At 33.2% G+C, this 15,726-nt stretch overlaps 2 protein-coding genes across 5 annotated transcripts; one reads left to right on the forward strand and one right to left on the reverse strand.

Annotated features, from left to right (window-relative positions):
- The first annotated feature begins 1,445 nt into the window (after positions 1-1,445).
- Positions 1,446-10,848, forward strand: ORC3 (origin recognition complex subunit 3). Its single transcript, XM_028053793.2, has 17 exons — positions 1,446-1,681; positions 2,438-2,653; positions 2,798-2,972; positions 3,060-3,229; positions 3,336-3,466; positions 3,839-4,112; positions 4,244-4,318; positions 4,651-4,718; positions 4,799-4,892; positions 5,146-5,354; positions 5,760-5,829; positions 6,755-6,840; positions 7,633-7,722; positions 8,379-8,454; positions 9,027-9,154; positions 9,504-9,680; positions 10,633-10,848. Exons 1-17 carry the CDS (start codon positions 1,604-1,606, stop codon positions 10,736-10,738), a joined length of 2,223 nt encoding a protein of 740 aa, XP_027909594.1. The 5' UTR covers positions 1,446-1,603; the 3' UTR covers positions 10,739-10,848.
- Positions 10,849-12,888: 2,040 nt separating this feature from the next.
- Positions 12,889-15,491, reverse strand: LOC114170609 (DNA ligase-like protein). 4 transcript variants are annotated; one of them, XM_085668672.1, is made up of 9 exons: positions 15,357-15,491; positions 15,222-15,266; positions 14,414-14,538; positions 14,236-14,324; positions 14,042-14,137; positions 13,853-13,947; positions 13,746-13,786; positions 13,563-13,637; positions 12,889-13,201 (listed from the first exon to the last, which is right to left on the reverse strand). In XM_085668672.1, exons 2-9 carry the CDS (start codon positions 15,262-15,264, stop codon positions 13,046-13,048), a joined length of 720 nt encoding a protein of 239 aa, XP_085524798.1. In that variant the 5' UTR covers positions 15,265-15,266; positions 15,357-15,491; the 3' UTR covers positions 12,889-13,045. The 4 variants fall into 4 exon arrangements, with proteins under 4 accessions (XP_085524798.1, XP_085524799.1, XP_085524797.1 ...); XM_085668673.1 differs by having other exon boundaries at positions 12,889-13,206; XM_085668671.1 differs by having other exon boundaries at positions 13,563-13,646.
- Positions 15,492-15,726: the final 235 nt, after the last annotated feature.

Genomic DNA, 15,726 nt, shown 5'->3' on the forward strand with positions numbered 1-15,726 from the left:
GACCATATTTGGCCAAGTCGACTCTGGCCAAAATTTGGTCGTATTAGGCAAAATTGACCTTGGTCGAAATTCAGTCGAATCCAGTCAAGTCGATCTCAATTGAAATTTTGTCGAGTCGACCTTAGCCCAAAATTGGTCACGTCGTCCCCGACCGAAATTCGTTCGAAACTCATCCAAGTTCATCCCATGCTGAAATTTGGTCTCATCGACCTCGACAAAAAATCTGTCAAATTCTATGGGGTCAGCCTATCGAAAATGTAATCCACATCCATTTTGAATCCAAATAATGGATGTGGATCCAAATTTGTGTCCATAGGGCTGACACCAAAGAATTTGACAGATTTGGTCACGTCGTCCCCGACCGAAATTCGTTCGAAACTCATCCAAGTTCATCCCATGCTGAAATTTGGTCTCATCGACCTCGACAAAAAATCTATCAAATTCTATGGGGTCAGCCTATCGAAAATGTAATCCACATCCATTTTGAATCCAAATAATGGATGTGGATCCAAATTTGTGTCCATAGGGCTGACACCAAAGAATTTGACAGATTTGGCCGAATACTTCCAAATTTTGTCCAGGACCAACTGGGTCAAATCTCGATCGGGACCGACTTGACAGAATTTGACTTTATTCGGCCAAATTTTGTATAGGGTTACGCCAACTCAATCAAATACGAATAAATTTTGGCTACTTCATCTCAACCTTTGGCCTAACCTAACAAAAAAAATATAAAGTGAAAATTTGAATTGGATATTTTGGATTATCCATTTTGAAAATCTAGATTTCGAGAATGGATATCCAATCCATAACATATATAAAATATAGATTAAATTGATATCCAGATTCAATAAAATGAATTTTAAATAGATTGAATTTTTAATGGAATGGATATTAAATGGATTGGATCATAGATTGGATCAGAAAACCTGGATTTTTTGCCCACCCTTAGAAAATAGAGATGTAAAACAAAAAAGTAGAAATATATAGAAAAAGGAAAAAAGAAAAGAAGGGAAAAAAATTATATGTACCATATATATTGTGAAAAGAAAAAAATGGCATAAAATGAGTGTAAAATATAATTTATCTATGTATTTCTTATTTTGAAAAAGAAAAACTAAAAGTGTGACTTATTTGTGTCAAAAAATGTTAATGTTTATTTAAAAATTTTTGTTTTTTTTCTCACACGCGTTAAAGATATATTTGAAAAACATTAAATTTTATCTTTTAAATAACATAATAAATCGTCGATAATATTATTATTTTTTAATTGTTAAATGGTTTTAAATGCTATTTTATCATGCATTTATTTACATTTATATTTTAATGTTTAATATTTTAAAATAAATAAATAAACCCCAATATTTTTTTAAGAATAAAAAACTTTCTAGTGAATAGACTTCGATGTGAGACAATAAAATCAAAGAGAAAAAAAAAAAACGCTCTCAACGGGGTTATGTCTTTCCATAACTACCCTTGTGATTTTCCCGCCATAACAGAGACTCATCTTCTTCACATAGTTGTTCCCTCTCCCTCTCTCTCTGCTCTTTCTCTCTCTGTCTCTCTGCGCGCGTGTCCATAGTAGATTTGAAATCTCTATTCGATGGCACCTTCTCGGTGTGTTACCGATTCGATGCCTCCGTCAACAGCAACGCCCGAAGTTGAAGAGAATGATTTTCGGGTTCTCTCTTTTCCTTTGCCCTTTCCGTAACTCTCTGATTATTATGAACATGTCTCACTGATTTGCCTGTGTCCTACAAAACACTGTTTCATTTATAATTTCGAATGTCGCTTCACTGTAAATGACCAGTGAAAACTGATTGTTATCGGTGACAAGTTTATTGAGTTCTAGTCTTCGATTATGTGCGTGTATCTTATTGATGATGGCGTGATCGGTTTTATCTTATTGATCTTGGTTGTAACTCAAGTTGATTATATCGGCTTTGATTTTATATCCCGTGAGAATGATAACGTCGCTGTGTGTATTTTGTTTTCGCTCTTTCAACTCCTGACTAGGTTTTACTTTAGTATTTGGTTGGTGTTTGGAAATGAAACTGTTGTTTTAGTTGAAATTATATACAGTAGTTTGATTAATTTCAAACGCATGATGAATATCTGTGAATGCAGTTATAGTAATTGTTTAGTAGTAATTAATTTTGCGTGTCATAACAAGTGAAAATGTGAGTTAGGCCTCTAAAATGTTGACGTCATGGATCGGTATCTTCAATCCGTTGTTGCAGTGTTAGTTACGGCGCTTCGTTTTTTCTAATCTAAGTTATGTGATGTATATTGGTTAATATTCATTACAACGTGGAGGAAAGCCAGAAAATAACAAAGCGTAATTTGTAGAAGTCAGTTTTAGTGTTAGTTTGGTTTTATGTCCGATCTAATACGGGCAGAGTGCTGATTTAGTCTTCTTTTTGGTTCCTTCCTGTAGCCATTCTTTGTTCTTCATAAAGCTTCATCACGGAGAAAAGATAGAACACCAACTGCACAGACAAAATTGTGCAAGACAAATGAATTATCTTCATCACCGCAGAGTGTAAAGAAGTTGGGAGGAAGTATTACGGAGGAATGTGATCTCCATTTGTTTCAGCAACTACAAATTGAAGCTTTTGACACTGTTTGGGCCAAGATTGAATCTACCATTAAGGTCCTTTATTTCCTCTACCAGATCTTGCACCTTACTGCTATTGGTTTTGGTGTATATTGTGGTGTGCACACTGAATTTATTTTCATTCATTACCCTTGAGTGATACAGCAAGAAAATTAGTGAAGATTCTAATTTCTACTGCAGGATGTTTTAAGAGATCTCAATGCCAGTGTATTTAATAATATACAACAATGGGTCCTGGAGTGCTTCAACACTACTAAGTTGCTAGGACAACATACTATAGCTGAAGCAACTCGGTCTTTTCCTGTTCTTAATAATACTACTCCTGGGCAGCTGTTCACTGCTTTTGTTGTCACCAGTAAGTATGCTCTCATAATGCTTTGAGAAGCGAGAGCAATGTTGTATTTCCAAAAAGTCTTGATATTGAATTATGTATGATTGGCAGGAAACATAGAGTTCGTTGATGATATATTGACATTTGAAGAACTTGGCCATTTCTTGAAATCCCATGGATGCCATGTGGCTAAGCTTTCATCACTAGAGTTTTCATTGAAAAATGGGATTGCTGGTTGCTTGAAAGCTCTATTGCGAGAGTTTGTAGGATGTGTTATTGATGTGGGTGCTTCTGTCAGTTCTGTACTCGTTTATTTATAATTAGATTGACAGATTCCATTTGTGCTGTCTCCTTTACCTTCCCTTTTTCTTAATTCTTTGTGTGCAGTCAGCTGATATATCAATCTTAGCATCATGGTATAGAGAACAAGTAAACTACAATAAACCACTGGTGCTGATCATTAATGACCTGGGGAGATGTTCTGGATCAGTCTTAACTGATTTTATCTTGATGCTGAGGTATGTTTGGGCATCTTTTTGCTAGGATGTTTATAAGTATATTTGTAATGTGGTTTGATATGTGCATTTTGAATATTTTATTGGGTTATTTTATTGCTTAGGTCAAATGTGATGGAGGCCTCACCATCTATATACGACATAAAAATAAATAAAAGTTAAAGCCTGTTCCCATTAGATGGGGTTGGCTACGTGAACTAAATTATGTTATTACGTTGTCTCCGAAAATGTTGAGGGCTCCCTGCTTATATGTTCCTTGTATATTATTTTTGAAATTTAGAGATTGTAATTTCTGTTTAATTATTTTAAGGTATAATAGTGAGTTTTGCTTAGATGATATGCAACGGCTTTCATTTTCTTCATCATTTTCTTCAGTGAATGGATTATCAAGGTGCCAATTATCTTCATATTTGGAGTTGCAACGACAGTGGATACCCCGAGAAACATTCTGCCATCACATGCTCTTGAGCGTTTGTGTCCCTCTAGTTTTATGCTTGGAACACCAGCTGAGAGAATGGATGCAGTTGTTGAGGCTGTTCTTGTGAAACATTGTTCCATGTTTAGTATTGGTCATAAAGTGGCAGTCTTCCTAAGGAACTACTTCATCAACCAGGATGGGACAATAACATCCTTTATTAGAGCTTTGAAGGTTAATAATACAGTTTTTACCTTACCGAATGTCTGAGTGTTATTTGTATCTTCATTGTATGACATATTTACAAAGTAAACGGGTATATGACCTGTATTTTGAATGTTATGTTTTGGGACTATATATTTCAGGTAGCTTGCTTATTGCATTTCTCAATGGAACCTCTAAGTCTCATAAATGGGCGAGCACTGGCTGGAGATCAGAAGGTTTGTCTTGAACTTTTCTAATTTTTGAATTATCTTTCTTGTTACGGAGTGTTTGATCCATATTAACATCACTATCTCCTTAACTACTCAATTGTACCGAGCCATGGTAAGAGACTTAATTGCACGGTCATTATATGCAATTTTCTCACAACACTATTTTAACAATATTGATCGGAGTGTTCACTTCCTTTGGCTCCAAGCATTTCCAATGAACACATTAAATGATGTATAAATATCAGAAACTTGCCTAAAATTTTTCTTGTCAGTCTTTTTAAACAATTTTTATCATCTTATTTCTTTTTGTTTTATTATTTTAATGGTTGGATTGACAGGAGGGTAAATTTGCAGTATCACCTGAGACACTGCTGAAATACATAGATGAACTTCCATTGTATGCAAGGTACTACAGTTTGCAATTATTTTGTATCCAATTAATATTTGCTAGACAATGAGTTCAACACTTGGTTAACATTAATCCAGGAATCAAATTGCTGATCATCACACCAAAAGGAGCACGGCTGAGGGTTTGTCAGAATTGGTGACGACACAGAAACTATGGAGTACTGCAGTTCTGGTAATATTTAGCAATTTCTTTTTTACCCTTCGGACTCATCATCCGTCCACCCTAATTGGTGGAATTCCATTGCTTTTAAAACTCCTTTGAATTGTAATTGATAAATTGATGAAATAAGTAGTTTTTACATTATATTGTTACTGAATATCTTTTATTCATCGTGATCTACCTAAATCTTTTCCAATGAAATTTTTCAGTAATTAGTTGTTGTCAAGGCTAAGTTGGAGTTCGTCCTGATTTTTCTTTTTTTCAGTGCCTATATGAAGCTGGAAAATATAGGAGAGTGCGACTACTGGATTTGTTTTGTGAAGCTCTAAGTCAAGATTTGTACCTGTCAAGGGGTCCTGATTATCATGTGGGGAATGAAAGATATTGTGGTTTGTCTTCCACAAGTGATCCCTGTCAACAATATTCCATCATGCAAAGCGGTGGTTATATTGGCCAGATAGCACGAAATGTGAGGTAGCTAGGATATGATCCATGTCCTTCGTTTAGAGAAGCTCGTTGATGTAGATTAATATTTCTCCTGATAGCATTCTTAAGCAGTATATGAGAAAGGATATGTAAGGAAATAATAAAATCTATTTGCTATGTTAAAGATGACAGCATACATCTACACCCTTATATTGGCAACACCAAGTTATGAAGTATTCTATTTCTTGAATCTAATAGAAATACTAAACTATTAAGTTCAAAGAAGAAGAGGAGCAGGATGTCAAATATCGTAACCAAAAATTACGATGACATCACAAAAGTCATGTTGATAAACATTGGGATTAAATTGAAATATTCCTTCCTTCTTTATTTGTCTATTTGTCTATTCTGTCAAATGCATTCAATTTTTGATTGGAAAATGGAATTATGCAGGGATCTCCCCGCAGGGATGCTATATCAGCTGATTGAGAATTGGGAAAAACTTACTGCAGATATTTCAGAGGTATGCATGCTTAAACTTGAATATACACATATGTATGCTTGCAGGGAATTTTAATTTTTCTGAGTTTTCTTTCCTTCTTGTTGAGTCCATGTTCTGGAGTAATTGGATTGGATCCCATAATTGAATGTTGACATATTAATTGATGAAATTGCATGCGCTCAAGGTCAGCAAGCGAATTGTGCTTATTGACCTTAGCCAGCTGCAATTGAATATATCTCTGAAGACTTTTATTAACTGCTATTATCTAAGTTATACGCTTTAAAGGAGTAGTTGATATAGACATAATTAGTAGTAACTGATATGCCATCTAAAATTAGTTTTATAACTTTCCAACATGTATGCAATTGTAAACCAATGGTTTCTATGTTGATCAGTGAATTACATCAGAATGGAGATAAGTATAATTTGTGGGGTTGGCAAGGCGGACAAGGCTTTGTGCATTATATGATATGATAGATTGCTTTATTTTTCTTCCATATGGTGGTCAACTAAGTTCTCATGATTGTTTCAAAGGTTCCTGTAATTAGGTATTTTGCTTGATAATGTTTCTTCCTTCATAATCTTTCTTTCATGAACGAGCTGAATAACATTCTATGACCTATGTTTTCAACCATACCTACTGGGATAAGGTTTTTTTGTTGATAATTTTTCTTCCTTAATGAGATAAAGAAGTTAGCTGATTGTTTTTTTTGTTGGATATATTTATAGCATTAGCAAGTTAGTGTAAAGGTGTCGTATGTGACATACTTTTGTGATTTAGAGACTATTGATTTTACTGCATTTTGTTTGAAAAGACAACTCTATCAATCTGCAACCTGTAACACTTTACCCGTTTGTTATTGCATTCATCGAGACAGCTAATGGTCAAATCTTGTACAACTTAGTTCCTGGTTAAAGCAAATAATTACCAAATAATTTCTTGCAGATTCACGACAAACTGAAAGTGTTGCAATCTTCAGTAAGATGTGAAGATGGAAAGAGTCCACGCAAGAGTTCCAAGGACAATCCCAAGTAACATTCTAATCCTTTATCTTTGTTATTTCTTTATGGATCATAATTTGACTGTAGCTATCATTTACTGGACATGTAATTATTTCTTGTGCTTTGGCAACGGTGAAAATAAATCAGGCCAGAGGACTGAGTCCATGACCCGGGAGATGGATACTTTATTAATGATGTTTGGGTACCCAAACTTTACCTGACTATCCTTTTTTTCCGAAAGAAAATGACCAAATTAAGTTAATCTTCATGCCCTTTTTGAAGGGTAAAATCCATACATTGTTAAAAAGTGGAAGTCGCACGATTTAAACTGTGAACAAAATCTACATGCAGTCTTTTAGGTGCTTTTATTAGTTTTATTCCATATTGACAATTGAAATCTCACCTTCGTAACTTGACCTTTAAAATAAGTATTTATATTGTAATGTACACTAAGTGAAACTTTAAGTCTTATTAGAGCAAGAACTAAAAGCACACACACAGTTCTTGCATTAAATTTTTTTCCCTACTCAATCTATTAACAAATTAGAGTAAACATGAAGCCATCACTCATATTTGACAGTTCGTAATCAAGTGTCCACTAGTCTTTCGTGATACGATAAATTTAATTACTTTATTGGGCGCTCTTTAGGTCTGGGGGTTTTCTTGTTTCTGATTGAGATACCATCCCTTGTTCCTAAATTACTATTTTGTAACAAAAAACAAAAAAGAAAACATCATTCATATTTTATGCAAAGTGTACAGATTGGTATTGAAGTAAAGCTTTTTTCTGTTGGATAACTAATGCATTATTTATATATCCAGGAAATATGCGTCCAGGATTTCAGTAAACACTGATAAGGATGCGAGAATGACAAATTCACAAGCTATCGCATTTTTAGACTATCTAGTTGGGTAAGTTTTTTTTTTTAATATCGTTAACTATGTTTTGTTTTCTGTTTATGCTAGGATGGTAGCAGAAGCAGCGTTATGTATTAAATCTAGTTATTGTCAAACACTAGGCTTGCCTCAACGATGCAAGAGATGTGAAATGGAAGGAATAGGTCGTTTTTGAAAGGTGTTTGAGTTTTAACCTTGAATAACTGGAAAAGAAAAACAGTTCGCTCAATTTGTTGGTTTGCCAACACTACTGCATTTTCCCGCACCCCCTTTCGTTTTAACTTACCAAATTTAATTAAAGCATGACAATAGTTTGATGAATGTCTTAGGTTAGAAAACGGTTGATTTATGCTCGGCTTTTTCATTAATTATGCATTATTCTATCATCCTTAATATTTGTATTTCGAAGTTGATATCTCTAAATCGTATTTATAATCACTAAGCCTCTAGCAATGTTATAAATGTTTTCGAGTGATAAACAGTCAGATAACTTGTATTATTTTTTGTTTTACATAATCTTGTTGACACAATCTATAGTGAAAAATATGAAAATCTTATTGCTTTTGCTGCATTGAAGTAAAACAGAAAAAAAAATTATTAAGCACTTCACCTGGCCTTTCCTAATTGCTGGTGTTTAAGTTAAGTTACTGGTTATTCTTTTCATTAAACAGGAATTTTTTGAAGCCCATTGAAGGCATGCCTTTCCACGAAATTTTATGTTTCAAGAATGTTGAAAAGCTTCAATTGGTAAGACATCCTAGATTATCTTTTTCATTGGATGGATCACTACTTTACTCACAGGAGTACGGTTGGAATTTAATTTGCAGCCTCGTATTACCTATAGACACTGCCAGCTCATGCACACCTTTGCCTAACTGAGGAAATGTCATTAATTTGTATCAGGACTTCTATTTATGCTTACAAGTTAAAACTAAGACTAGGGAGGCCATTAATTTTTCTGTTCATAAGTGCAGCTTCATAATTTTGTTGTTAACCTGGATAAAATGAACTTCTTTGGTCCAGGTTATATTGCCATTCCCATGAGTTTCCATTTGTGTATATTCCTTAGCTTGAGTTAAACGCTGACTCATTTTTCTTTGGCATGGTTAATGCACCACGAATGAAATGAAATTGCAGCATGTATTGTATCGCATTTTGAAAATGAGCATGTTGTTTACGGATGTTTATTTGTATGAACTTCAATTAACAAGATACAATTCCTGCATATATTCTTTATATGAGATTTCTATAATGCGTCTAGGTTGCACAAAGTTTAAGGCACTCGATTTCTTTTTACAATTAACTCTTGGTCTTCATAGGTTTTGATTGGAGATCCAAGAAGAAGAATTCAGGTTGATCTGTTGGAGTTCCATAAGATTTTAAGGTGTGGCTGCTGTAGCAAGAATGGCAATGCCCTATTGCCATCCAGGCATGATTCCTCAATTATGTGAGTATCGAATAGAGTGCCTGTATACAGGATCCCCATTCTTGCAACTTTTCGATTTGTTCCCTTAAATCTTGAACATAAATAGTAAGCTTCTACCCAATTTAGGCTTTTTGGTATTGTTAAAAAGTTTGAAATCTTAAATATAAAAGTACACTGATATTTTAAAATATACTAAAAACACACTTAATATATCAAAATCAATATATTTTGAAGGTACTCAGAGCACGAACACAAAAAAGAATCTAGACTCCCTTCAACCATAATGGAAAACGGAAATTTTCTTTCATTTAACTTTGAAGTTTCTACTTGTCGGTTTGATTTGATATTAATATTTTGTAGTATTTTACAGGTATTCTCTGGCTCAAGAGCATGGAGATCTTATCAATCTCCATGACTGGTTTCAGTCTTTTAGAACAATTGTTCTTCAAAATAAAAATAAACGGAAGCAAAATTCAAAGCAATCCCCCCAACCAAAGAAGAGAAAAGCTATAAATGGATCTGTAGACCAAAACGAAGCGTCAATTCAGTATCCTTTTAGTTTTTGCATTTAACATAGTATGTTTGATAGCAGTAGCTGTATTGCTTCAATTGCATTGCTAGATGTCCCATATTAGTTAGCAGTTCTAAAATTATTATGTCTTTGCGTCATTTTTTATTTGCATAGCATTTTAACATTAGAAGAGATAATGCCAGCATTTTCAAAACTATATGAAACAGAGAAAATAAGCTAACACGTTCAATGTAAAATTACACTGTCATCTAATTACAAACTACTGCATATAATATACGGTATAGCTATTAAACTTTTTTAATTGACTAAACATTTTACCTTAGGGTCTTGTGTATTTTGATCCTTCAAATTTTTAATTGTCTAATGCTTTCTAAGTAGTACGATCAAGCATTTTCATGTCATTTTCCATCAAAACTTATTGAAAATTCTCATTTTCATGTTAATTTACATAACGTATGATGAAAAATTAGACTAACTGGCTAAACTGGGCACTTCAAAGTTAAGGAATCATATCCCGTTTTGAGGGTACGACCCAGATTGAGTGTAAAATTGGACTTTTACCTTTCATTTATGGTATTGCAATCTCGCATCTTTTGTTGCTTATATCTGCCCTTTCTCATTTAAATTGCTCCTGAAATGTTAGTTTCATTGAAGAGTCATAATGTAAAATCTTGAGTGGAAGTACATTTACCAGTAACTGATTTCTGTCATGAAATTGCTTTAGACACAGGTAAGATATAAAAACCCATAGTTTTGGAAGTTCTTTAAATGAGTTTCAATTGTAGGCTACTTCATGACAAGTTAGATTCGAGTCATAATCTTTTAAATGATTTTAGGTATTAAGCCAACTCTGTTGTGAGTATTATTTGTTGTATTTGTACATTTCTCATTTTCATCTCCCTAGCTTCAGCAATTGCAATGCATTTTATTGATCTGGATCACCATCCTTAATTTTTGTTTGCAATAGAGCACGCTTTTGTAAGGCAGTTACAGAGCTGCAGATCACAGGACTGGTTAGAATGCCCAGCAAGAGACGCCCAGATTTTGCGCAAAGAATAGCTTTTGGACTTTGAATACAGGCAACATTCGCTGCTTTACTTTCATCTTGGGATTTTCTAACTTTGTTATTAAAATGTAATATAATTTTATTTTCTTATATAACGTAATTATTCATTTCTATTGACATGATTGGTAATACACCTTATCTAAAATAAAAGGGTACATAAATAACTAAATGTTAACTGGAAAAATGAGCTATAAATAAATATTATTTGCGGGTCATAAAAGATAGTTACAGATTATATTTTTCTATCAGTAATGTTTACTTGGAAAAATCTTCACACTCTCCGGCTATCTTTTTCCTCCAATAAATGTTCGAGTCCGGGTAACTCGGTATGTGATTTCCCCATTCATATATTACTAATGATAAAAGATCTTTCCTTGCAGTGACACTACTAAAAACAATGAATCTAATAAAATATGTGTTAAGTTATTAATGTACTGCATTATTATCAATTTTTCTATATCATGAATCATCAAATTTTCAAATAAATTGTTTGTGGCGTAAAAAAGTTAAGCTATGATCAATTTTTTACATAATCAAAGCATGACACATGGAAATTTCTAGTTTTGTATTATTATGATGATTAAGGGGGCTAAAAAGAAATTGCGGGAAAAGAAACACATGGAAGATTACCTTGCAGGCCCATTTTCGATCTTGATCATCTGTGAACAAGGGTTTATTTTTTATTTTTTCTTAGAAGTCGAACAATTATTGCTTATTTTCTATTTTAAGCCTAAATTATCCAGACATTTTAAGCTATTTATCTCAATATTAGCGTGCCCGGGAAACTAAACTACATTTCTCTCTCAAGACAAATGATAAATAGAAGGATCACTAATTCATTTTCATAAATGAAATGTCAGAAGCCAAATACAATTGAGAAACTAAAATCAATAGTTATCCCATTTACCAGAAACTATAGTATGATAAAAAAATATCTATTACTATATTTAAAAAATTACTCTCTTTTGTACATAATTTTTTATTTTTAATCTTTTTTACAATATAATTATTTATTTATTTTTTTAAACTAAATTACTTTTACATGTTTTTTTATAAATCTCTTCTAACATTGTCTTTTTCTCTATTTATTCTATTTTTTTAATAAATATAAATTTATTTTTTATATTAACATAATAATATTACAATATCATCATCTACTAATATAATATATATATATATATATATATATATAATATGTACTATCTAATTCAGTTCTAACTCATAATATGTGATATCTAATTCTAATTTTAAAAAATTGAAAAATGTAAATACGTGGCAATGTGAAAGTTAGTTAATATCATGTGGTTTATAATAATTTCTCTATGTTTACGGAAGAAGTTAGTTAACTAAAAATAATGATAGAAGGATATTTTAAATAATATCTTAAATAATTTCTCCCTTGAGTGAGTTGCCAAATATCTTAAATAATAAAGGTTGGGTTTGAACACGACATCAAATCAAATAAAAAAAACTTGCACATATTTAACTAAAAATAATATAGAAGCCACACGATGACAAAAATAAAATAGAAAATGCATAAATAATTATATTTGTTAATTGTAACAAAAATAGACATGTGATCTATAATAATTTCTTTATGTTTACGGAAGAAATAATAAAGGTTGGGTTTGAACATGACATCAAATCAAATTAAAAAAAAAAAACCTTACATATATTTAACTAAAAATAATAATAGAAACCACACGATGACAAAAAAATATAATAGAAAATACATAAATAAGTATATTTGCTGATTGTAAAATAATAAAAACTAGTGTACGAAAATCTCAAACGTAAATGAATATATCGTGATTCCAGGATAAGTCTACACATCAGTTTCTTCTAATATATATAACTATCAGACAGCAAGGCCTAGGATTGGGTTGTCAATCCACTGTAACCTAAGAACAGACTAATGAGCTATAAGTGTTTTTTAGTCAAGCTTCCGCCTATCATTAATTAAAACTTCTTCGAACCAAGATATAAGACTAAGGGTGTGTTTGTTTTCACTTTTCAAAATCCAAACGTCTGTTCACATATCTTTTGAAAGTCACACCACACCAAACATTTGACACTTTTTTTACGTTCATTCGGTAAAAAAGCTGGTTGATTTCAAAACAAAATCACGATGTTTTCCGTTCAACGAAAATGGTTCTTTCTTATGATGGTTGTCAGTCAACAAAATTTGGAACTACGAGTATTATTTTATAACGATTCACAGAAGTTAACAAGATAAAGAAAATAACAAATATCCCATATAAAAACAGTGCAGAAGAATGCTTATTTCATTTGGCAAAATCAAGTCCAACCTGGATTACTCTGCCATCAATTGATCTTGGGACGCGAGTAAAACTTTGGGTCCCTGAGAAACCTTGAAACCAACTCTGCCTTGTCTGTAGAAAGATCTGTGTTCTCTAGAATTTGCTCTTTTGACGCCTTTGCAATTGCTTGGACAGAACCAACAGCTTGACTGAGCTGAATTGAATGATCAGAATAAGAAAACAAATCAAGCTATATATGCTTGGCTACCATGGTTTCGCACGTGACTAAATTATTATTATGCGGTCACTATCCTTATAAATTGTACGAGTTGCATGACTCTAATGTAGAAACAAATTCAGAGCTTTTCATTTGTCCAGTTATCAGTAAGTATATAACGAATGCACTACATCATACATGTGTTTGTGTGTGTATATGTATGGCTGTTTTATCTTAACGAGTTTTAAACATCTATACAATCAAGAATTCTGGGCTTTAGCAACTTAAGATTAAGAAACGAAAAATAGGAAAGCTAAACTTAAGAGTAGTTGCCACATGATAGAGGAATTCACCGCATTTGCATCGTGATTGTCAATGCCTGGGATGGATGTAACCACCTTAAGGTAAAAGTCCATTCTTTGCACCAACTGCTTCCTCTTCAAAACCCATAACAACATTCGTACATCAATGTTTTTTAATTTCTAGAGGGACTCCAAGCACAATCACAGTGTATGAATGCAGAATCAACCACTGACCTCATCTTTCAATTTTTCTCCAATTCTTTCTTGCTTGTACACTGCAATCAGTTGGAAAATGAGAAACATAAATTTGAACAAATACAGTTTGAAGATTCTGGTTCTACCTCCAGAAGAATGGGCTATTTTTACCATCTTTTCAAACCCCATCTCCAAGTCCTGAACTGGCACAAATGTAGGCTTCCCAATCACCATACCAAATCTGCACACAGATGCATAACCATGATCCTTGTTTTCCATTATTCAAGTCATACATAGCAAACCATATCAATCATAACCCAAGTAATAAAACTCACGTGAAATATGACTGAATAAACGAATTTATTTGCTCTTTTGCTGGGAGTGTGATAACCACGTAAAACCTTGCAAATTGCATCTTCAGCTTCTTAACTCTGCACGGGAAAATTAGAATCAGATATAAAACTCGTAACTCTTAGTCCTGTAGAACCACTCAAAGGTAGGCATTGACTCCAAAACATCAACCAAGTACCTGTTGAAGATCGAAGCAACATTGTAGCGGTCCCAGTTTGTCACAAAAATGAAGGCTACAGATAACCCCCCACAATTGAATATAAAGTCCTACAAGGATAGTCCTCATGTTTCAGAGTTGAAAGGTGTTTGAAAGGAACGAGACAAGAACAGGGATAAAAACAAAAAACTGGAATTACCGGGTCAATCGGGACAAAGTTTAGGCGAAAAGAATTTGCAGAGAGGAAAGTGGAGATAAAATTGATGAACGATGGATGTTGATCCTCTTTCCAAGCATTTCTCATCAAACAGATTCCAGCTGTACCTACAACAGTACGTAACAATGACCTCGTTCTAAACTTAACGAGTTAAGAAGAAAATGCATTTCTAGTAATTAAAAATTTAAATATGTAACAAAGCTCTCCGTCAAGATGTCATCATTGAATACACGGTTAAAACAATACATTAAGATAAGAGTTACAAGAATTATTGCAGAATTTCATAATGAAGGGTGGTTTTAGGTGAAGAAACAGAGTCCGCACACTATATCAGATATTCGGATCAATTTGATGAGAATAACTCTCTTTATAACAATTTTCCAAAAATACACTCTAGCTACTTCACCCTCCTATCAAATTGCTTGAAAGCACGAATATAAAATTCAAAGAAAGAAACTCGAAATCTAAAAGAAAATAGAAACAATAGATCATTCTCCCTAGGAAATTAAATTCCTAATGACTCTTAAAATATCCTTCTACTCATGGAGGACATAAGTATTTTTCAACCTATTCCTGTTGCTCCTTTTCTTCTTCCCTAGCTAAAAACAGATCTCAAAGGCAAAATAGAGATGCAATAGTATAGAAGAGTCACAGTATTAGAGTTTCAGAAAGCATGAGATCAATTCCGTGTTGTCGGCAAATGCGATTTACTATCTTAACAAACAGAATTGCGGCAGTAATAAAATAACGATTAACGAATCTGATTCTCGGAACTAAGAAACATTGATACCAGAGAATGTGGCATGCGAAGGTGTTGAAGTTGTTGAGTCCATAACTATGAACGGAGAAGAAGCGGTTTAGTGTGTTTTTCAAATCTCTCTGCGAATTCAATTAGAGAACAAGAGAGAGGAGAAGAGACTCATACCGGCGCCGGGCGGGCGGAGGTTTCTGCCAAGGCGGCGGCGGCTGAAGGTAACGGCCACGAAAATCAGAGGAAACGGAAGCGAGCAAAGCGGTAATACGAGAAACGAGTTGAATCGCAGTTTGCGTTGGCAGCACGAAAAGTGAGTGTTTCCCGCCAACAAATATCAACGAATATATATAATCTTTATATTTGAAAAATATGGATATTACAGTTTTATTATTATTAATTAATTTTATTAAATTATAAAACTAGATGGTTTTGATTTTTATTTCACTGTTTTTACTTAGTTATGTATTCTTAATAAATTTTTACTAATGTTAAATGGTATTAGAAATAGCTTAGTATCAGGAGTTTTCAAGTGCATTTAGTG

Source organism: Vigna unguiculata, chromosome 11 (genome assembly GCF_037176805.1).
Source record: "Vigna unguiculata cultivar grain cowpea cultivar isolate G323 ecotype 2 chromosome 11, ASM3717680v1, whole genome shotgun sequence".
NCBI lineage: Eukaryota > Viridiplantae > Streptophyta > Magnoliopsida > Fabales > Fabaceae > Vigna > Vigna unguiculata.